The sequence below is a fragment of the Morus notabilis genome, unplaced genomic scaffold, assembly GCF_000414095.1.
Source record: "Morus notabilis unplaced genomic scaffold, ASM41409v2 Scaffold1527, whole genome shotgun sequence".
NCBI lineage: Eukaryota > Viridiplantae > Streptophyta > Magnoliopsida > Rosales > Moraceae > Morus > Morus notabilis.
This window is the reverse complement of record NW_010365947.1, coordinates 130,148-144,619: the sequence shown is the minus strand read 5'-3', so window position 1 is coordinate 144,619 and position 14,472 is coordinate 130,148. Positions and strand designations below refer to the sequence as shown.

General features: G+C 34.2%; 1 protein-coding gene across 1 annotated transcript in view; it reads left to right on the top strand.

The window, feature by feature from the left end:
• The window catches only part of LOC21387915 (ribulose bisphosphate carboxylase/oxygenase activase, chloroplastic), a 20,316-nt gene extending 6,151 nt beyond the window's left edge, over positions 1–14,165 (top strand). The window contains exons 2-13 of the mRNA XM_024172746.1: positions 7–116; positions 295–380; positions 899–908; positions 2,477–2,539; positions 3,081–3,194; positions 3,468–3,529; positions 5,958–6,012; positions 6,435–6,636; positions 7,539–7,645; positions 9,474–9,529; positions 10,722–10,814; positions 13,923–14,165. Coding sequence (XP_024028514.1) covers positions 7–116; positions 295–380; positions 899–908; positions 2,477–2,539; positions 3,081–3,194; positions 3,468–3,529; positions 5,958–6,012; positions 6,435–6,636; positions 7,539–7,645; positions 9,474–9,529; positions 10,722–10,814; positions 13,923–14,030 — 1,066 coding nt within the window. The 3' untranslated portion in view covers positions 14,031–14,165. The remainder of the gene's footprint in view (positions 1–6; positions 117–294; positions 381–898; positions 909–2,476; positions 2,540–3,080; positions 3,195–3,467; positions 3,530–5,957; positions 6,013–6,434; positions 6,637–7,538; positions 7,646–9,473; positions 9,530–10,721; positions 10,815–13,922) is intronic.
• Positions 14,166–14,472: the final 307 nt, after the last annotated feature.

Genomic DNA, 14,472 nt, shown 5'->3' with positions numbered 1-14,472 from the left:
GGGCAGAGACTACCTCTACAGGTTGGGCAAGGAGGCCGACAACATGAACATCGCCGTCGGAGCTAGGTCCGGCGTCATCGATGACCTTTTCGCCGGAAACTTTCTCGGCCGAGACTGTACGACGGTTTGAATTCTTTTGTCTTTGTTTAATCGATTTGGTTCGCGTTCGAAAACCGTAGGAATTCGATTAGCATGCAATCAAGAGGAGGATGTTGCAGAGATTTAAATGGCTATTGAACTTCTAGATTGTGGTTTTTCTTGCGTAATTGTTGATTCCAATCGTTCTTTTGACAGCGGATATTGTGTTTGATTATCGTCAAAAGGTGACGAGGTCGTTCGAGTATCTTCAAGGCGATTACTACATCGCTCCTCTCTTCATGGTATATTCATTTCCACTACTGCATTTTGTAAAATTTGATATTGCTAATGGTTGTCATTGTCATGTTTGAAACTATATTGTTATGCGTTTGGTCAGATTTTGATTCTGGTATTGAGAGCTTCTTTGTCCTGTTTGTTTTAGTTTGAACAAGATCTGTTTAGTTATGTTATGGTCGAGCCATTTCTTTACTTCCCTAATTACAAGCTGCATTTTTCAAAATCGAAGCTAAAAAGTGGATGAACTAGAATTAGGTTGTTTCGTTAGATTGCCTTGCATTTTGACTTTGTGATAAAATCAGCTAAGAACGGAAAAAACTAAGGAAGCCTCTTGTTCGAGTTTGAGACTCGTGCATCTTTGTCCTCCATTTGGGGCAATGATAACAATTTATTTTTTTCTTTGTTTCACTGACTAATCGTCTTATGCTATTATTGTAGTTTAAAAGTTTTATATTTTGCCTCAAACATGATTTCTGTTACTGAATCTAATTTTACTATTTTATCACTTGTTTCTTTTTGACAGGATAAAGTTGGTAAGTTCTGTAAAATTTGAAAAGTGGTAAAGGTACTGACAGAGAATTCACGTTGGAGCTGTCAGAAGACTTGGTAGAAATGCTTATTTTTTGTTTTTTTTAATCTTAAAATAATTCTTAGGATGAGGTTTATAATAATTTTTTTCTTGTATCTTTTGTCATTGATTAGTATCGTTATTATCCTATTTTCATTTTCGTTATACCATTTTGTCTTTTGGAATATATTCTACAAAGTTCACTTGAGATGTTGTTCTCATTTTTCTCTTTGGACCTTGGTTCGAAAGTTAGGTGATGGGGAGAGGGGATACTATCAGATTTAGGGAAGGTCATTGGTGTGATGAGCAGCCCTTTTTGAGCCAATTTCCAGCTTTATTAGAATTCCTTCCTTCCATAACCAACCCATTAGCAATTTTGTCTTGGACACTTTACAGGGGGAGAGCGAGAGTGAGGCCCTCTCCTGGGACTTTAAGTTCTCCAGAAACTTAATTGAAAGGAGATAGTGGAGGCTTCGGAGCTTGTTTCTGGTTTGTACAGAATCCTCCTTTCGGATGGGATTTTGGACAGATGAGGGTGGGGCTTAGATCATTCAGGGCTTTTTTTCAGTCAAATCATTCTTTTCATTTTTGACTAATGATCCTTATGCCATTCCCTTTGATCTTTTCAATCTTGTTTGGAAATCCTTATTCTTTCTGAAGTTAACGGAATACTCATGATTTAATGTTACGATGAAAATTGTTTGTCTCAAACTCTCAATTTCCCCAGATTGGTGTAACTTATGCAAGAATAGTGGTTAATCAGTTGATCACTTGTTTTTGCATTTCTCTTTCCCCTATAGCATCCGGTACCTATTGTTGAGAGATCTCAGACTTTCTTGGGTTACCTCCAGGAGTTGCAAGGAGTTATGTGTCTTCTTCTCGGTCTGGACCTAACAAAAGGAGGGAACATTTTGGGGAAGGTTGCAATTTTAGCTATTTTTTGGGGGAACTGAGAGAAACCGTAGAATTTTTTAGGGCCACGAGGAAGGTTGTTCCGTCATTTGGGATGGGGTCCAATTTTCAGTTGCAGTTTGGGTCCATGGGGATAAGGAATTTAGAACTTTTCTTTTGGACTTTATTAGGAGTTGGGATCCATTTTTGTAGCTTAGTCGCTCTTTTTTTTTAATTTATTTTTTTTATTATTTTTAATTTTCTTGAAGATATCTCTTTGGCTGTAAATAAGTTTTATCAATTTTTCTTGTTTCAAAAAAAAAAAAAAAGTTAGTTGATATGGATGGGAGTTAGATAGATGCTCCGTTTGAGAATGTGAATATAAAATCAATTTAATATGCAGATTGGTTATCATTAGCTGTTTTAGTTAGCAAAAACTAGAAGGGAAGAAAAAACATATTATTCATCTATGCAATTTTCCTTACTAATCTTCTATCAATTGTGCAGTTTTTCTACCTCTTCGTTCTGATCAAATTCTCCATTTCCTATCCTAAGCCCTGGCCCATTATTTTTTTTATTGATACCATACTTTACCCGCTCTCCTTCTTTCTTGGGTGTTTTATTGCTCTTTTGTTTATGCAGTATGCCACATCACGAAGAACTACCTCTCTCATCTTCTCAATACTAAAGTTCCTTTGATCCTAGGTAATTATCTCGGAAGGATTTTGGACTGCATATTAACATACAAAAATCAAACAAAGTTGTTTGGCCTCCTCCTTTTTTTTTTTTTGGTTTTGTTTTCTTTTGAAAATGTGAATTAAACCCTGCGTGAATTGAACACACAAGCTTCTAAAATTGACATCGCATAAATAAATGAAATTGCATTTTATTATGTATAAATTTCTCTCTATTTTTTTTGTTTTGTTTGTTTTCTCCTGATGAAAGTGAGTGTAGATTAAATATGTTCTGCAAAGACAAGGTGGGAATCTTTGTAATAATGAGTGATTTGTCCTTCAGTTGTTTCCTCATTATCCTTTTCTAGTCTAGGATAGTTAAAATTTTACCAACATATTAAGATATCTTGAAAAATTAACAACCATTTCCTTTAATTTTTCGTCAATATTAATTTCTTTTCATAAAACTCCTTCATTTTTCCCTTTCCAAAAATTTCTACTACATCAATATTGGTAACAATTTGGGCTTTATGGTTCCATGTAAAAAAACATGTTTTAATATTTTCTTGCAGGTATTTGGGGAGGAAAGGGGCAAGGAAAATCATTTCAGACTGAACTTATATTCCAGACCATGGGAATTGAACCTGTAATTATGTCTGCGGGAGAACTAGAGTCAGAAAGAGCTGGTAAGATAGTCCCTATTATGCTTTGGGGGATTGGATTTGGGAAATGAAAAAGATGAAATGCAAATCACATTTTTAAGTAGTACAAGTTTTGTAGTCTTTCTACTGCTATCTTCCAAATTGCCAAGACAGATTCTTTTAGTTAATGTCTTCTGGGAAATACTTTGCTATGGATTTTTCGTTTTTATGATTTTGAACAAAATACTTGTAATTTACTAGAATAATGAAAACAAGACATTTTGTTTCTCATACTTTGGCACAATATTCTTAATACAGGTGAGCCAGGGAAACTGATTCGTGAACGCTATAGAACAGCTTCTCAAGTGGTCCAGAACCAAGTTAGAAGCTTTACCACTTTCACTACTCCTATATGTATGTCTTGGGTTGTGAATTAATTAATGCACTATGTTATACTTGTTCGCCACTATTGTTTGTTTTCTTTTTCTTAGTTCGTGTTAATGTTTTGCCTGCATAATTCTTTTCTCAATTATATTATATAACTTTTTAGTTTTTGCCATTGTTTGATTTGAGGGATGGAGGAGAGGGGTTGGATCTGAAAGAGGTAGCTAGAACCAGGCCATTTCCCATCATGTCCCCTAATATGTCAATGCTTTTGCACAGTTTTCAAACTGTATAGCACATAAGTCTCAACATACAGTTATCCTTGTTAATTTTCTACAGTTTATACGAGATTAGTAAAAGTCAAGTACGCTTTATAGAGCTGAATGTTTGGAAGTTGGGAAATGCATATCAAAATTCAGTATTCCTCTTTTTAGATACATTCTATATCTGTGAGAATATAGGGAACAATTGAAGACTAGATGTGGAAGAATCACAAAAGATTATTTGTTAATGCAATGAAAGCCTACAAAAGCCCTCAAAAATATTGATCTGGTTCAAAGATGAGGCGTCTGTCTCTCTTGTGGTCTGACCATGCATCATTATTAAACAAAATTGATTTCTTTTCTTTATCACACCAGCTACCATCTTTAGTGAGATTGGTTGTGTTGGTGCTTTTGTCAAAGTATCCTTGATGTAGTTTGGTTTTGGAGGCTGGATTTGGTGGATAGTGCCATAATCTTGTGATAATTTTTGTGTTGAATAAATAGAAGAATAGTCCCTTCCCCTTTCTGCAAATTGGAAGTAACAACGTTTTTATGCTTTTTAGATAGAAAGGAATGTTGGGTTTTTAAGAATACACTGCAATTCTGGGTGTTTCTCTGTGTTTCCACTTCAAAGGATGTAAAAATGTCCTTTTGCTTTAATTTATTTCAATTAACATAGTGGTTTATAAGTTGGGTAATTGGCGCAGTTAGTCCCTGAACTTTGAGGATAGTGACATTTTGGTCCCTGAACTTTTGTTTTTGGCATATTAGTTATGAACTTTTGTTTTTTGACAGTTTTGGTCCTTGACGTTAAAATTGACGAAAGATTTATGAAGTTTAACAAGATAATCATGTTTCTTTCGCGTAATAACTTAAAACTTTACAGAAAGAGTTATGTTATATGCAAAATTCTCTCTTTCTTACTCTTGCAACCTGTTGAAAACTATATCATTTTTCGCTTACTGTAAATATCTATGCAAAATTTTCAGTTATTATGCAATGAGGATGTGATTATCTACGCTAAATTTCAGAAAAAGCTTGTCAATTTTAGTGTCAAGGACCAAAATGTCAAAAATCAAAAGTTTAGGGACTAATATGCAAACATTAAGAGTTTAGGGACCAAATTGTCACTATACTAAAAGTCTAGGGACTAATAATGCCAATAACCCTTGTAACTTTCTGTATGTTCAGGATCAGTTCTGATTTTTTCCTCTTTTTAAAGAAGACAACTTGTCTGTTTATCTGTAGGACACTCTGTTTGATGCACAAATAATGTATCTCTGTAATATGCCAAAATGTATGAAAAGGAGGGAAACATTATCTCTTCTTTCTATTTTGTGAGAGAAAGGGTTTCTTTCCTTTCTATTTTCATTTATCCCTTCGACGAAATTCAGAGTGCAGAATCTTGTTTAACGTACGCACAATTTCAGGAAAAAATATACAACACCTTCATCCTCCTTCCCAGTGAAGAGTTAACTAATTATGACAGGCTGTTAGACCCTCCAAAAAAAGATAGAAAAGCTTTTATTTAGTTTATCCAAGATTACTATTTGGCTTGTCTATCTTCCCGATTCAGATTGGATACTTGTTCAATGTAACAAATGGCCGGTAGTTGAAGACCTCTTTTATCCTAATATTGCATTTGGGACTATATTCACAAATAACATAAAGAAGCTGTTGAGATGACATGTGTAAGATACGTTTGACGCAGATTGAAGCGTACAGTCCTTTGTTTCGAGCAGTACTCCCATGCGCCATGGGACATTTATGGTCTATTTTTGGCATCAAACACACAGACACATTATATTTCATTTAATTTCCTTGGCTGTTTTGAATTGGAAAGATGTTATAGGGAACTGATTTTTTTTTTTTCTGTACTTTCAGTTGTTTGCTCTTTTTTCTGTCACGTTTCTTTTACATTGAGGATACCTTATCCTCTCTAGCTCTAATTGATTTTTATCAATAAAGATGTTTTTCTTATTAAAAAATTTCAATTAGTTTCTTTACATCAAAGATGCAGTAATTGGAACGTGATCATATACTAGCCGTTGCATTTAGGGATGCTTTTTTGGCTGGGGAGAGAATAATTGGAATTGAAAGAAAATAGCATTATGAATACTGCAAAAGCGTAGTTTAATTGTGTTTTCCTTGACAATGTAAGGGCAAGATGAGCTGCTTAATGATCAACGACATTGATGCTGGCCTTGGTAGATTTGGTGAGTAATAGTTATTCTTGTAATTTGACTAGCAGAGTTACTGTTTGATTTAGACTTATTTGATGGAAAAAAGAATGCAATCAAATGTCTCTCTCTCTCTCTCTCTCTCTCTCTCTCTGGGTCCCTTACACTTGATACCCTCCATGGTTATCCTTGTGTTGGAAACATCGAATTGGCTCGTCAATGTAAGTACGTCGGTGAATAATAGTTCTTGTAATTTGACTGGCAGAGTTACTTTTTGATTTAGATTTACTTGATGGGAAAAAAAAATGCAATTAAATGTCTCTCTCTCTCTCAGGGTCCCTTACACTTGATACCCTCCATAGTTATTCTTTTGTTGGAAACATAGAATTGGCTCATCAACATTATACACGTACTAATTCATTATAGCAAAACATATGTTCCTGTCTCATATTATATAGGAAACACTCAGATGACAGTCAACAATCAAATTGTTGTTGGAACACTCATGAATCTGGCGGATAATCCTACAAGAGTGAGTGTTGGACAAGACTGGCGAGAAGCAGATATTACAAATAGGATTCCTATCATTGTCACTGGGAATGATTTCTCAACAATTTACGCTCCCTTGATTCGAGATGGACGGATGGAAAAATTTTACTGGTAGGTGATTTGTTTGTCTCAATCAATTACTATGCATTTCTATTCTAGAACAGTGGCACTTGAATTAAATCAAGAATGCTGCTTTCTCAGTCTTCTACCAAGACGTAAATAAATATGAAACTTATGGACTTTAAATTTCTACATTGACAAACACAAGATGCAGAGACAAAGAGAATCTAATTTGTGTACGCATTTTGTCACCCTTGATAAAAGTAAATAAAAATCTTTTGGAAAGAAAGGGACAATGAAGAATCTCCAAGCCAATAAACAAATACCATAAATTTTCCTGCTTTAATGAGAACCTCTATATGACTATTTGCATAAAAGGTCAAATCCGTTATGCAAGATTAAACTTAAGCAATCAAATGATCTTCACCACCTTCTCTTTTTCACTGCCAAAGAGTGTCTTTCGTCAACATTTTAACAATCTTTACGGTATTCATACTCTAACTTCAGCAACCACATAACATAATATTAAAAGCCACTAGAAACACGCATCAACCTACAACTTCAGCAACCACATAACATAATATTAAAAGCCACTAGAAACACGCATCAACCTACGGGAGCCTGAATTATTGTTGTATCTTATATAAATGTTTCTAAGCAAGTTATGGCGTTTACTCATCTACACCAATGAGCAATATCATTTTTTTTATATACCATGTTCATTTTGCTTGCAACTGCATATTAGCGATTACTTTTATAGTCGTTCTTGTTTTTATTTTTCTTTACAAGTGTGATATTCTTAATGTTTAATGCGAATTTTGTTCATCATTTATGGCAATAATATGTCCAATATCACACATGTTAGTTTTGACATCAACAACTACTGTAATTATTTTTTGTCTGAGCTAATTTAGCACACTTTCTTTGCTGAAATGTTGCTGTCTGGGAAACAGGCAGCCAAACCGTGAGGACATTGTGAATATCGTCCACAGGATGTATGAGACAGATGGAATATCTAGAGACGAGGTTATAAGCATTGTGAACACATTTCCTAATCAAGGTATCCTTTTCCTTGTATTTTCTTGTTAGTCTTCTTATAGGTGGGTATATTTAATGAGCAATAACAATTTGAAAGTGCCAAATTAGTAGCCTTAGATATAATCTTGCTCAAAAATAAAGAAAAATACCTTGCACATAAGGTATTATATTTATACCTGCTTATATTATATGTTAAAGTATCTTTGTAGAAGATGGTGAGTACTGTAATCACAATTTTTATGTCATTATGGTTCTTCCGGTTATATATTAAATTTGTGAGTGAGTCCACTTTTTATCTTTTATAATCTCATTACTTCTCATAGTGTTAGTTAGGTTTTCATTGAATCTATTTTGTTTATGTTGCCTCTCTCATTTGGTTACTTTTATGCGAACTATATATCAAGACGAGCACCGAGAATACTTGAGAATTCTTATTTTCATTATATGAAGTTTCATGGTCCGTACTTGAAGGGACTTTTGGAGATTTTTTTAATATGAAAGGATGGAACTCCTCGATCTAAATTAAAATGGAAGCCATTAAATAGTGTTAATTTACAATTTCTCCCAAAACCTTAAGCTATTAAGAGGTGCACTAATGTTAGTTGAATATCTTAACACTCATCTGTGGGCTAGATAATGGGAATTATTTGCGCAAATATTAATTGAACTAGTCCAACACGTGAATATTTAGTTACAAGGCCAAAACATATCAAAGACCCAATACATAATTGCAATCAGGGTGCATCTATCAAACCGTAAATGAATGTGATGGGAAAGGAAAGCAAAGTAACAAGAATGAGGAAAAACGATTCCCTTTTAGTATTTACTTGTCTTGTCTATTTGATGGTGGACTGAGAAACAATCCAATTCGCTTCTAGTGTTTATTAAACTTGGGAATAGGAAAGTGATGGAAAAGGAAAGCAAAGTAACAAGAATGAGGAAAAATGAATCCCTTTTAGTGTTTACTTGTCTTGTCTATTTGTTGGTGGACTGGGAAACAATCCAATTCCCTTCTAGTGTTTATTAAACTTGGGAATAGGAATTTTATCAATGCAATTAGTTAATTGCCCTTTTACATAATTAAATAATCATCGACTTATAATTGAATTTGACACATTCTGTTTAACCTGGAATCAATACCCAGAGGGTGCAAGGATTAGTATTCATTTTCTTCATTCCCTATATTCTCATATCACTCCTAGGTCTTCTTTTCCCATTCATGCAAAGTAAGAACGTGCGCCCTTAATCTAGAGAGTGCAATTACAGGGGTTTGAACTTGGGATCTTCTGCTCTTATATCATATTAATTTATCATTTCTTCCAAAAGATTTAGGATATTGGCTCACATGAGTTTTAATATTTTAATACCAAGATAGATAAGTATAATTACTCATTTAAGAATGCACTTAGAGCAATGTAGCATTTTTGACAACCACCGTTCACCGTTACGCAAATTTCCTTATGTTACAGTTTATGTTATTTTCTCTTGGGGATTCATCAGTTGCATCAATCCTTAGTGGATATTTACGTTTTCGTTCATGCTAATTCCACGTTCATTATTGTCCTATATTATTGTTTATTTTTTGGGTGTTCTCTTTGCTTTACGCCTTTTTTTCCCCCCTCTTTCTTTTACCCTTTATTGTGTTTACCAGTGTATGCTTCACACATTCTAATTTTGAGTACATATATTAATGTTTTCTGTTTGCCTAGGTTGATTTAGGGTTCAATCAAAGGGCTGTCTACTTTGGGTTTCCCTTAAAATCTTGAAACTAATTTTAAGGTTATACTTATCTATTTGTTTGTTTGTTGATTTGTTTACGTGTTTATCTGTCTTGTTTGGTGATTTTGCAGCCCTGGATTTCTATGGAGCTCTAAGGTCCCGAACATATGACAGGTCTATTTCTAAGGTAGCAACCATTCATTTTTAGATTGTTTATTTTTAGATTATTTAACATTTTAAATCTTGCAAATATTTAAAAGTCGCAAATTTTATATGCGATAGAACTTGTTGCATCTTTTAAACGAGATGAATAATTAATCTGTCGACTTAAGGAGATTTTGTTTTGCTTTTTCCTCACTTTTTATGTCTTCGTCAATTTTTGTTGTTGTTGCCCCTGGATACCAAAGGCGTCATTGAGGTGATCTCGTTGTTCCTTCGTGGTGGAGACGATGGAGTCTGTCCATGGACTTTCCCGACTCCAGGGGTTGAAGGGGGATAGTGCACTAGCTGTTCGCAAGAGCCAAGTTGATCCCTTCCCCAGGATCCCAGATGAGGGAATCCTAGGAGAAATCACTTCCTTTTATTGATATGGAATCAATGACAAAGGAAAGAGAACAAGCGTTCTCCAAAAAAAGAAAAAAGAAAAATAAAAAGAAGTAAAATAAAATAAAATAAAATTGATGCTATGCTAATCTACCTTTTAAAGGTTGCCAGAGAAAACCAATTTTGTTTGATTGTTGAGCCTACATCTTGTTGAAAACGCTCTGTTTTAGCACTGTAATATGGCTTCAGTTTCGTCAAACGAGTGTTTGGCAGTTAAAAAGTCGGTTTAAGGGTGGAAGCCACATTCAGTCCAAGTAACTTTTACAGTTATCCGAGTTTTATTTTTGAACGAGGATTAATTGTTTATTTTTCTTATAATTTATTGTTTCCAAGAGTCTTTAGTTCTTTTCGGGATTTATTATCCGAGTTGTATTCAACCTACATATTAGGTTCTAAGTACTTTGATTACGGCAAAAAATAAATAAATAAACAAAAGAAAGTCCTTATTTTGGAGGTAACGAATTGAATTTTAAGTATTAATATATCCTTTTGGTTTTCTTTTCAAACCAGGTTCACCAGAGTGATTGTAAAGTAACCTTTTGGTGCAACACCAAAAAAAAAAAAACTATAGAAAATTAAATGGCTCATCATAAGTCAAGAATGAAAGGAACTTTACAAATTTAAAGTTGCTGTAACCTTGTGTATTTCCTCCATCTTTCTTTGACTCACAGTTGATGTTAGTATAAGATTGACGGTCCATTTTGTGTGTGATTAAGTGCACAAGTTCTACGAGATTATGAGTACACATGTATTAACTAGTTTGTCTTTTGTAATAGTGGGTTGACGATATTGGAGGTGTTGAAAATCTTGGAAGCAAACTCCTAAAGAGAAGAAAGAGTGACAAACTTCCCGTTTTTACTCCTCCAAAGGTAACTCTGGCCAACTTTAACATTTATTTTAGTTTTTATATTGGCATTCCTTGTGATTAATGACGAAATACGAGTTATTACTTTATTTTTCTTCCCAAAACTTCCTAGCTTTTATATCATTGCTCCAACGGAATTGGAATACCAACTCTCTCACTTGCGGTTGCGGAGTGTCCATTCATATATGTGTGCATGTGCTGTGCGTGTGCATGTGCATGTGATGTAGCGCGGAAGTGTAGCAATAACGAGAAAATAGGATAAATCTTCCTGATATCTGTTGATTCACTAAGAATACCGAAAACAAGGGCATTTACTAGCTTTTATATCATTGCTCCAACGGAATTGGAATACCAACTCTCTCACTTGCGGTTGCGGAGTGTCCATTCATATATGTGTGCATGTGCTGTGCGTGTGCGTGTGCATGTGATGTAGCGCGGAAGTGTAGCAATAACGAGAAAATAGGATAAATCTTCCTGATATCTGTTGATTCACTAAGAATACCAAAAACAAGGGCATTTACTAGTCTGTTGATTCGTTCACAAATGCTAGAAAAATGGCAAAACCACAAATTCGTTGATTGTAATGAATATAAATTGATGTAGGAATATTGAGAGAATTCTCAATAAGTTTTGTTTAATGAAATAACAAGACTAAATAACAAAGTGACAAAAAAAAAAAAAAAAACCCCGGGACCTAAACACTGATGAAAAACTAATGAAAGAAGGAAATATAAAAAAAAAAAAAAAAACCCCGGGACCTAAACACTGATGAAAAACTAATGAAAGAAGGAAATATAAAAAAAAAAAAAAAAACCCCGGGACCTAAACACTGATGAAAAACTAATGAAAGAAGGAAATATAAAAAAAAAAAAAAAAACCCCGGGACCTAAACACTGATGAAAAACTAATGAAAGAAGGAAATATAAAAAAAAAAAAAAAAACCCCGGGACCTAAACACTGATGAAAAACTAATGAAAGAAGGAAATATAAAATAATGAAATAAAGCTAAATTCTCCAGTTGCACTCTACTACTAAATGCACACACACACGGCACTTAGAGCGCGACTAGTTGCATTCTTAACACCAAAAAATAAAGAATAAAGAGAAATTTTGGGGAATGCCATAATAAAACATCAGTTTTGGATTTATGCCATGAATGTTGGAGCTTTTCATTTGTACCACACAAATGAATCAAAAATCAACAAAACATGGCATAAACTTGAACCACAAAGTAGTTGTGGCATAAATCTGAAGATATGAAAGTTGTAGCATGCCACCTAATTTCCTCAATAACAAAACCCTAGCTTGATAGGCTCAGTAGCCTTAATTTATCAAAGCCCAAAACAAGCCTTTTGGTCCCGTTTGTTAATGAGGAGATTAGGCCTACTACACCAGGGCACCAGTATTAAAAAAAAAAAAAAAAGAATAAAGAGAAAATTACAGATCCTACTACTGTAAGTACCCGACTTACTAAAAGTACCCCTTTTAAAAATCCTACCCCTTGACTAGTTCTAGTCTAAAAGGCAGAAATATACGGACTAATGTTAAGGGGTAGAAATAAAAGGAGGTTCCATTTCAAGGGGTATTTTTTAAATTGCAGTAATCGTTGTTGCTTTATAGATAGACACAAAGGTGCAGAGGGACTTTAGGCAATAAGATTGAGTGTCTTGCTATCCATTTACATTGCGTTAATAGTGGATTTTGTTTTTGTATTCTCTCCATAATGAACGACAAAGTTCTCGTTCTCTCTTATTCTGCCTGTTGATTTACTTGTTAATTTTCTCGTGCACTAGAAATAAGGTATAAAAATCTTGCAGCCTCATCGTCATTGGTATCAATATGTTCGCTGATATTTTCTGATATTAACCGTCATTTTCCTGAGCTTTTTGGGCAAGAAAAAAACACTCAAACCTAAAAGATATTTCGGTACCAATGCTTTTCCAAAATTTTGAAGGAAATACAGATATATTTCATGTACTGAAGCAGAGATAACTCTAGAACTAGGTTCTCTAGGATTGGACATTTGTTATTTTGTTTTGTTTTGTTTTATTATTTGAAAATCAGTCAGCACAAGACTCTCAAAGGACCTTTTGATTGTTCTCAGAGAGCCCATGACAGCAACAAAATCTTATACCATGATTTGTGTTATTCATCAGTAAGAATGTAAGAAAGCATCGAGTATTTATATCCATATTTGTATATCGATATCCATGGAGGTCAAACTTGTCAAACTGGGATCTTTGTGGTTTGGTTTATCAATTTTTCCTCAGAGGTAACCTGGAGAACTCCCTCAGCTCTCACAAGACTATATTTCAAAACTGCAATTTTCTGTTCAACGTACGCCTGGAGATCAGAGATGTGTCCAAAAAGCCTGTGTAGCTTGATTCTTTAATTCTTGTATCTTCAAAGAATAATAATTTAGCTCTGCGGAAGCGTGAAGTTCTATGTCTTGAAGTGTATTATTCAGAGCATTCATGCGAGTCTCAAGGTCCTCTATCAGATTTACCTCTCCATGAATATATCTTGAAGCTGGTGGATCACCTGTGAGATCTACTAAAGAATTACTAGGAGGGAAGGAACGATTATTTTCAGAAGAAGATCACGGCCTTATGAAAAAAGGATAGTATAGGCAGTATCCTACAACTTGGTGCAAAGACATTTTATGCATCTCATGCATGATTTGAAGGGGTATATATATAAGTGAACTCTGATTAAAGGATTTCATTAGAGTTCACTTATATATACCCCTTCACTTTTACAAAACTATAGGTTTCAGTCGGTAAGTGATAGTTGATTTCCATTTTTGTTTGCGCTGAAGGAAAGAAGAAGCATCACTAGTATTCCAGAGCGTCACAAGTGACTAGTTTTTGTCCCCTTTCAGTTACTAATTCGAGTTATGGCATTTTAGAATCTAACTCAATCATGCTAGCCTCATTCCATTAACTATCATTTTCTGACACCTTTGAAAATACACCATTCTGTATAGATGTTGAGAAAGTTTAAAGTTGTACATTGCATGTGGCATTTCGTATCTCCTTTGTCTGTCTGGACTCTAAAATTTGGGTTTGGTAGGGTGATAATGAGTTTCTTAATTTTGCTTTTTGATGAACAGCAAACAGTAGAAGCTTTGCTTGAATCAGGCAATTCTTTAGTCAAAGAACAGCAGCTGATAATGGAAACTAAACTATCAAAGGAATACATGAAGAACATTGATGACTAGAATTTTGGATGCCATAGATTGGTCTTTTAGAAATAATCTTTTCAGCATCAAAAACTGTCTTGAAATTTGAATGGTACATCATAATTCATGTCTTTATGTTGCCTTGTACGTAATTCAAGCCTGTATTTTTCGAAACTAGTTTTCACTGTTATTATCATGTTATCTTGTTAATTTGAATTGACCTTCTATCGGAAATAATTCATCTTGCTGGTTCTATGGAGTTTTCTCCCTCATCTTTCTTCATTTTCGTTTCCTTTTTCCTTTGTCATCACCTCTCCATGTGACCAATCGTGTTATATATTTATATGTATAGTTGCTATGGTCCATCCGTGTAACGTGTAGAAATAAAAAAAATATAACATGACAGTCATTAAACATAACATTTAGTCGTTAAAATGGATTATGTTACGACTCCAGAGTCAATATCATGTTGTAATGTTAC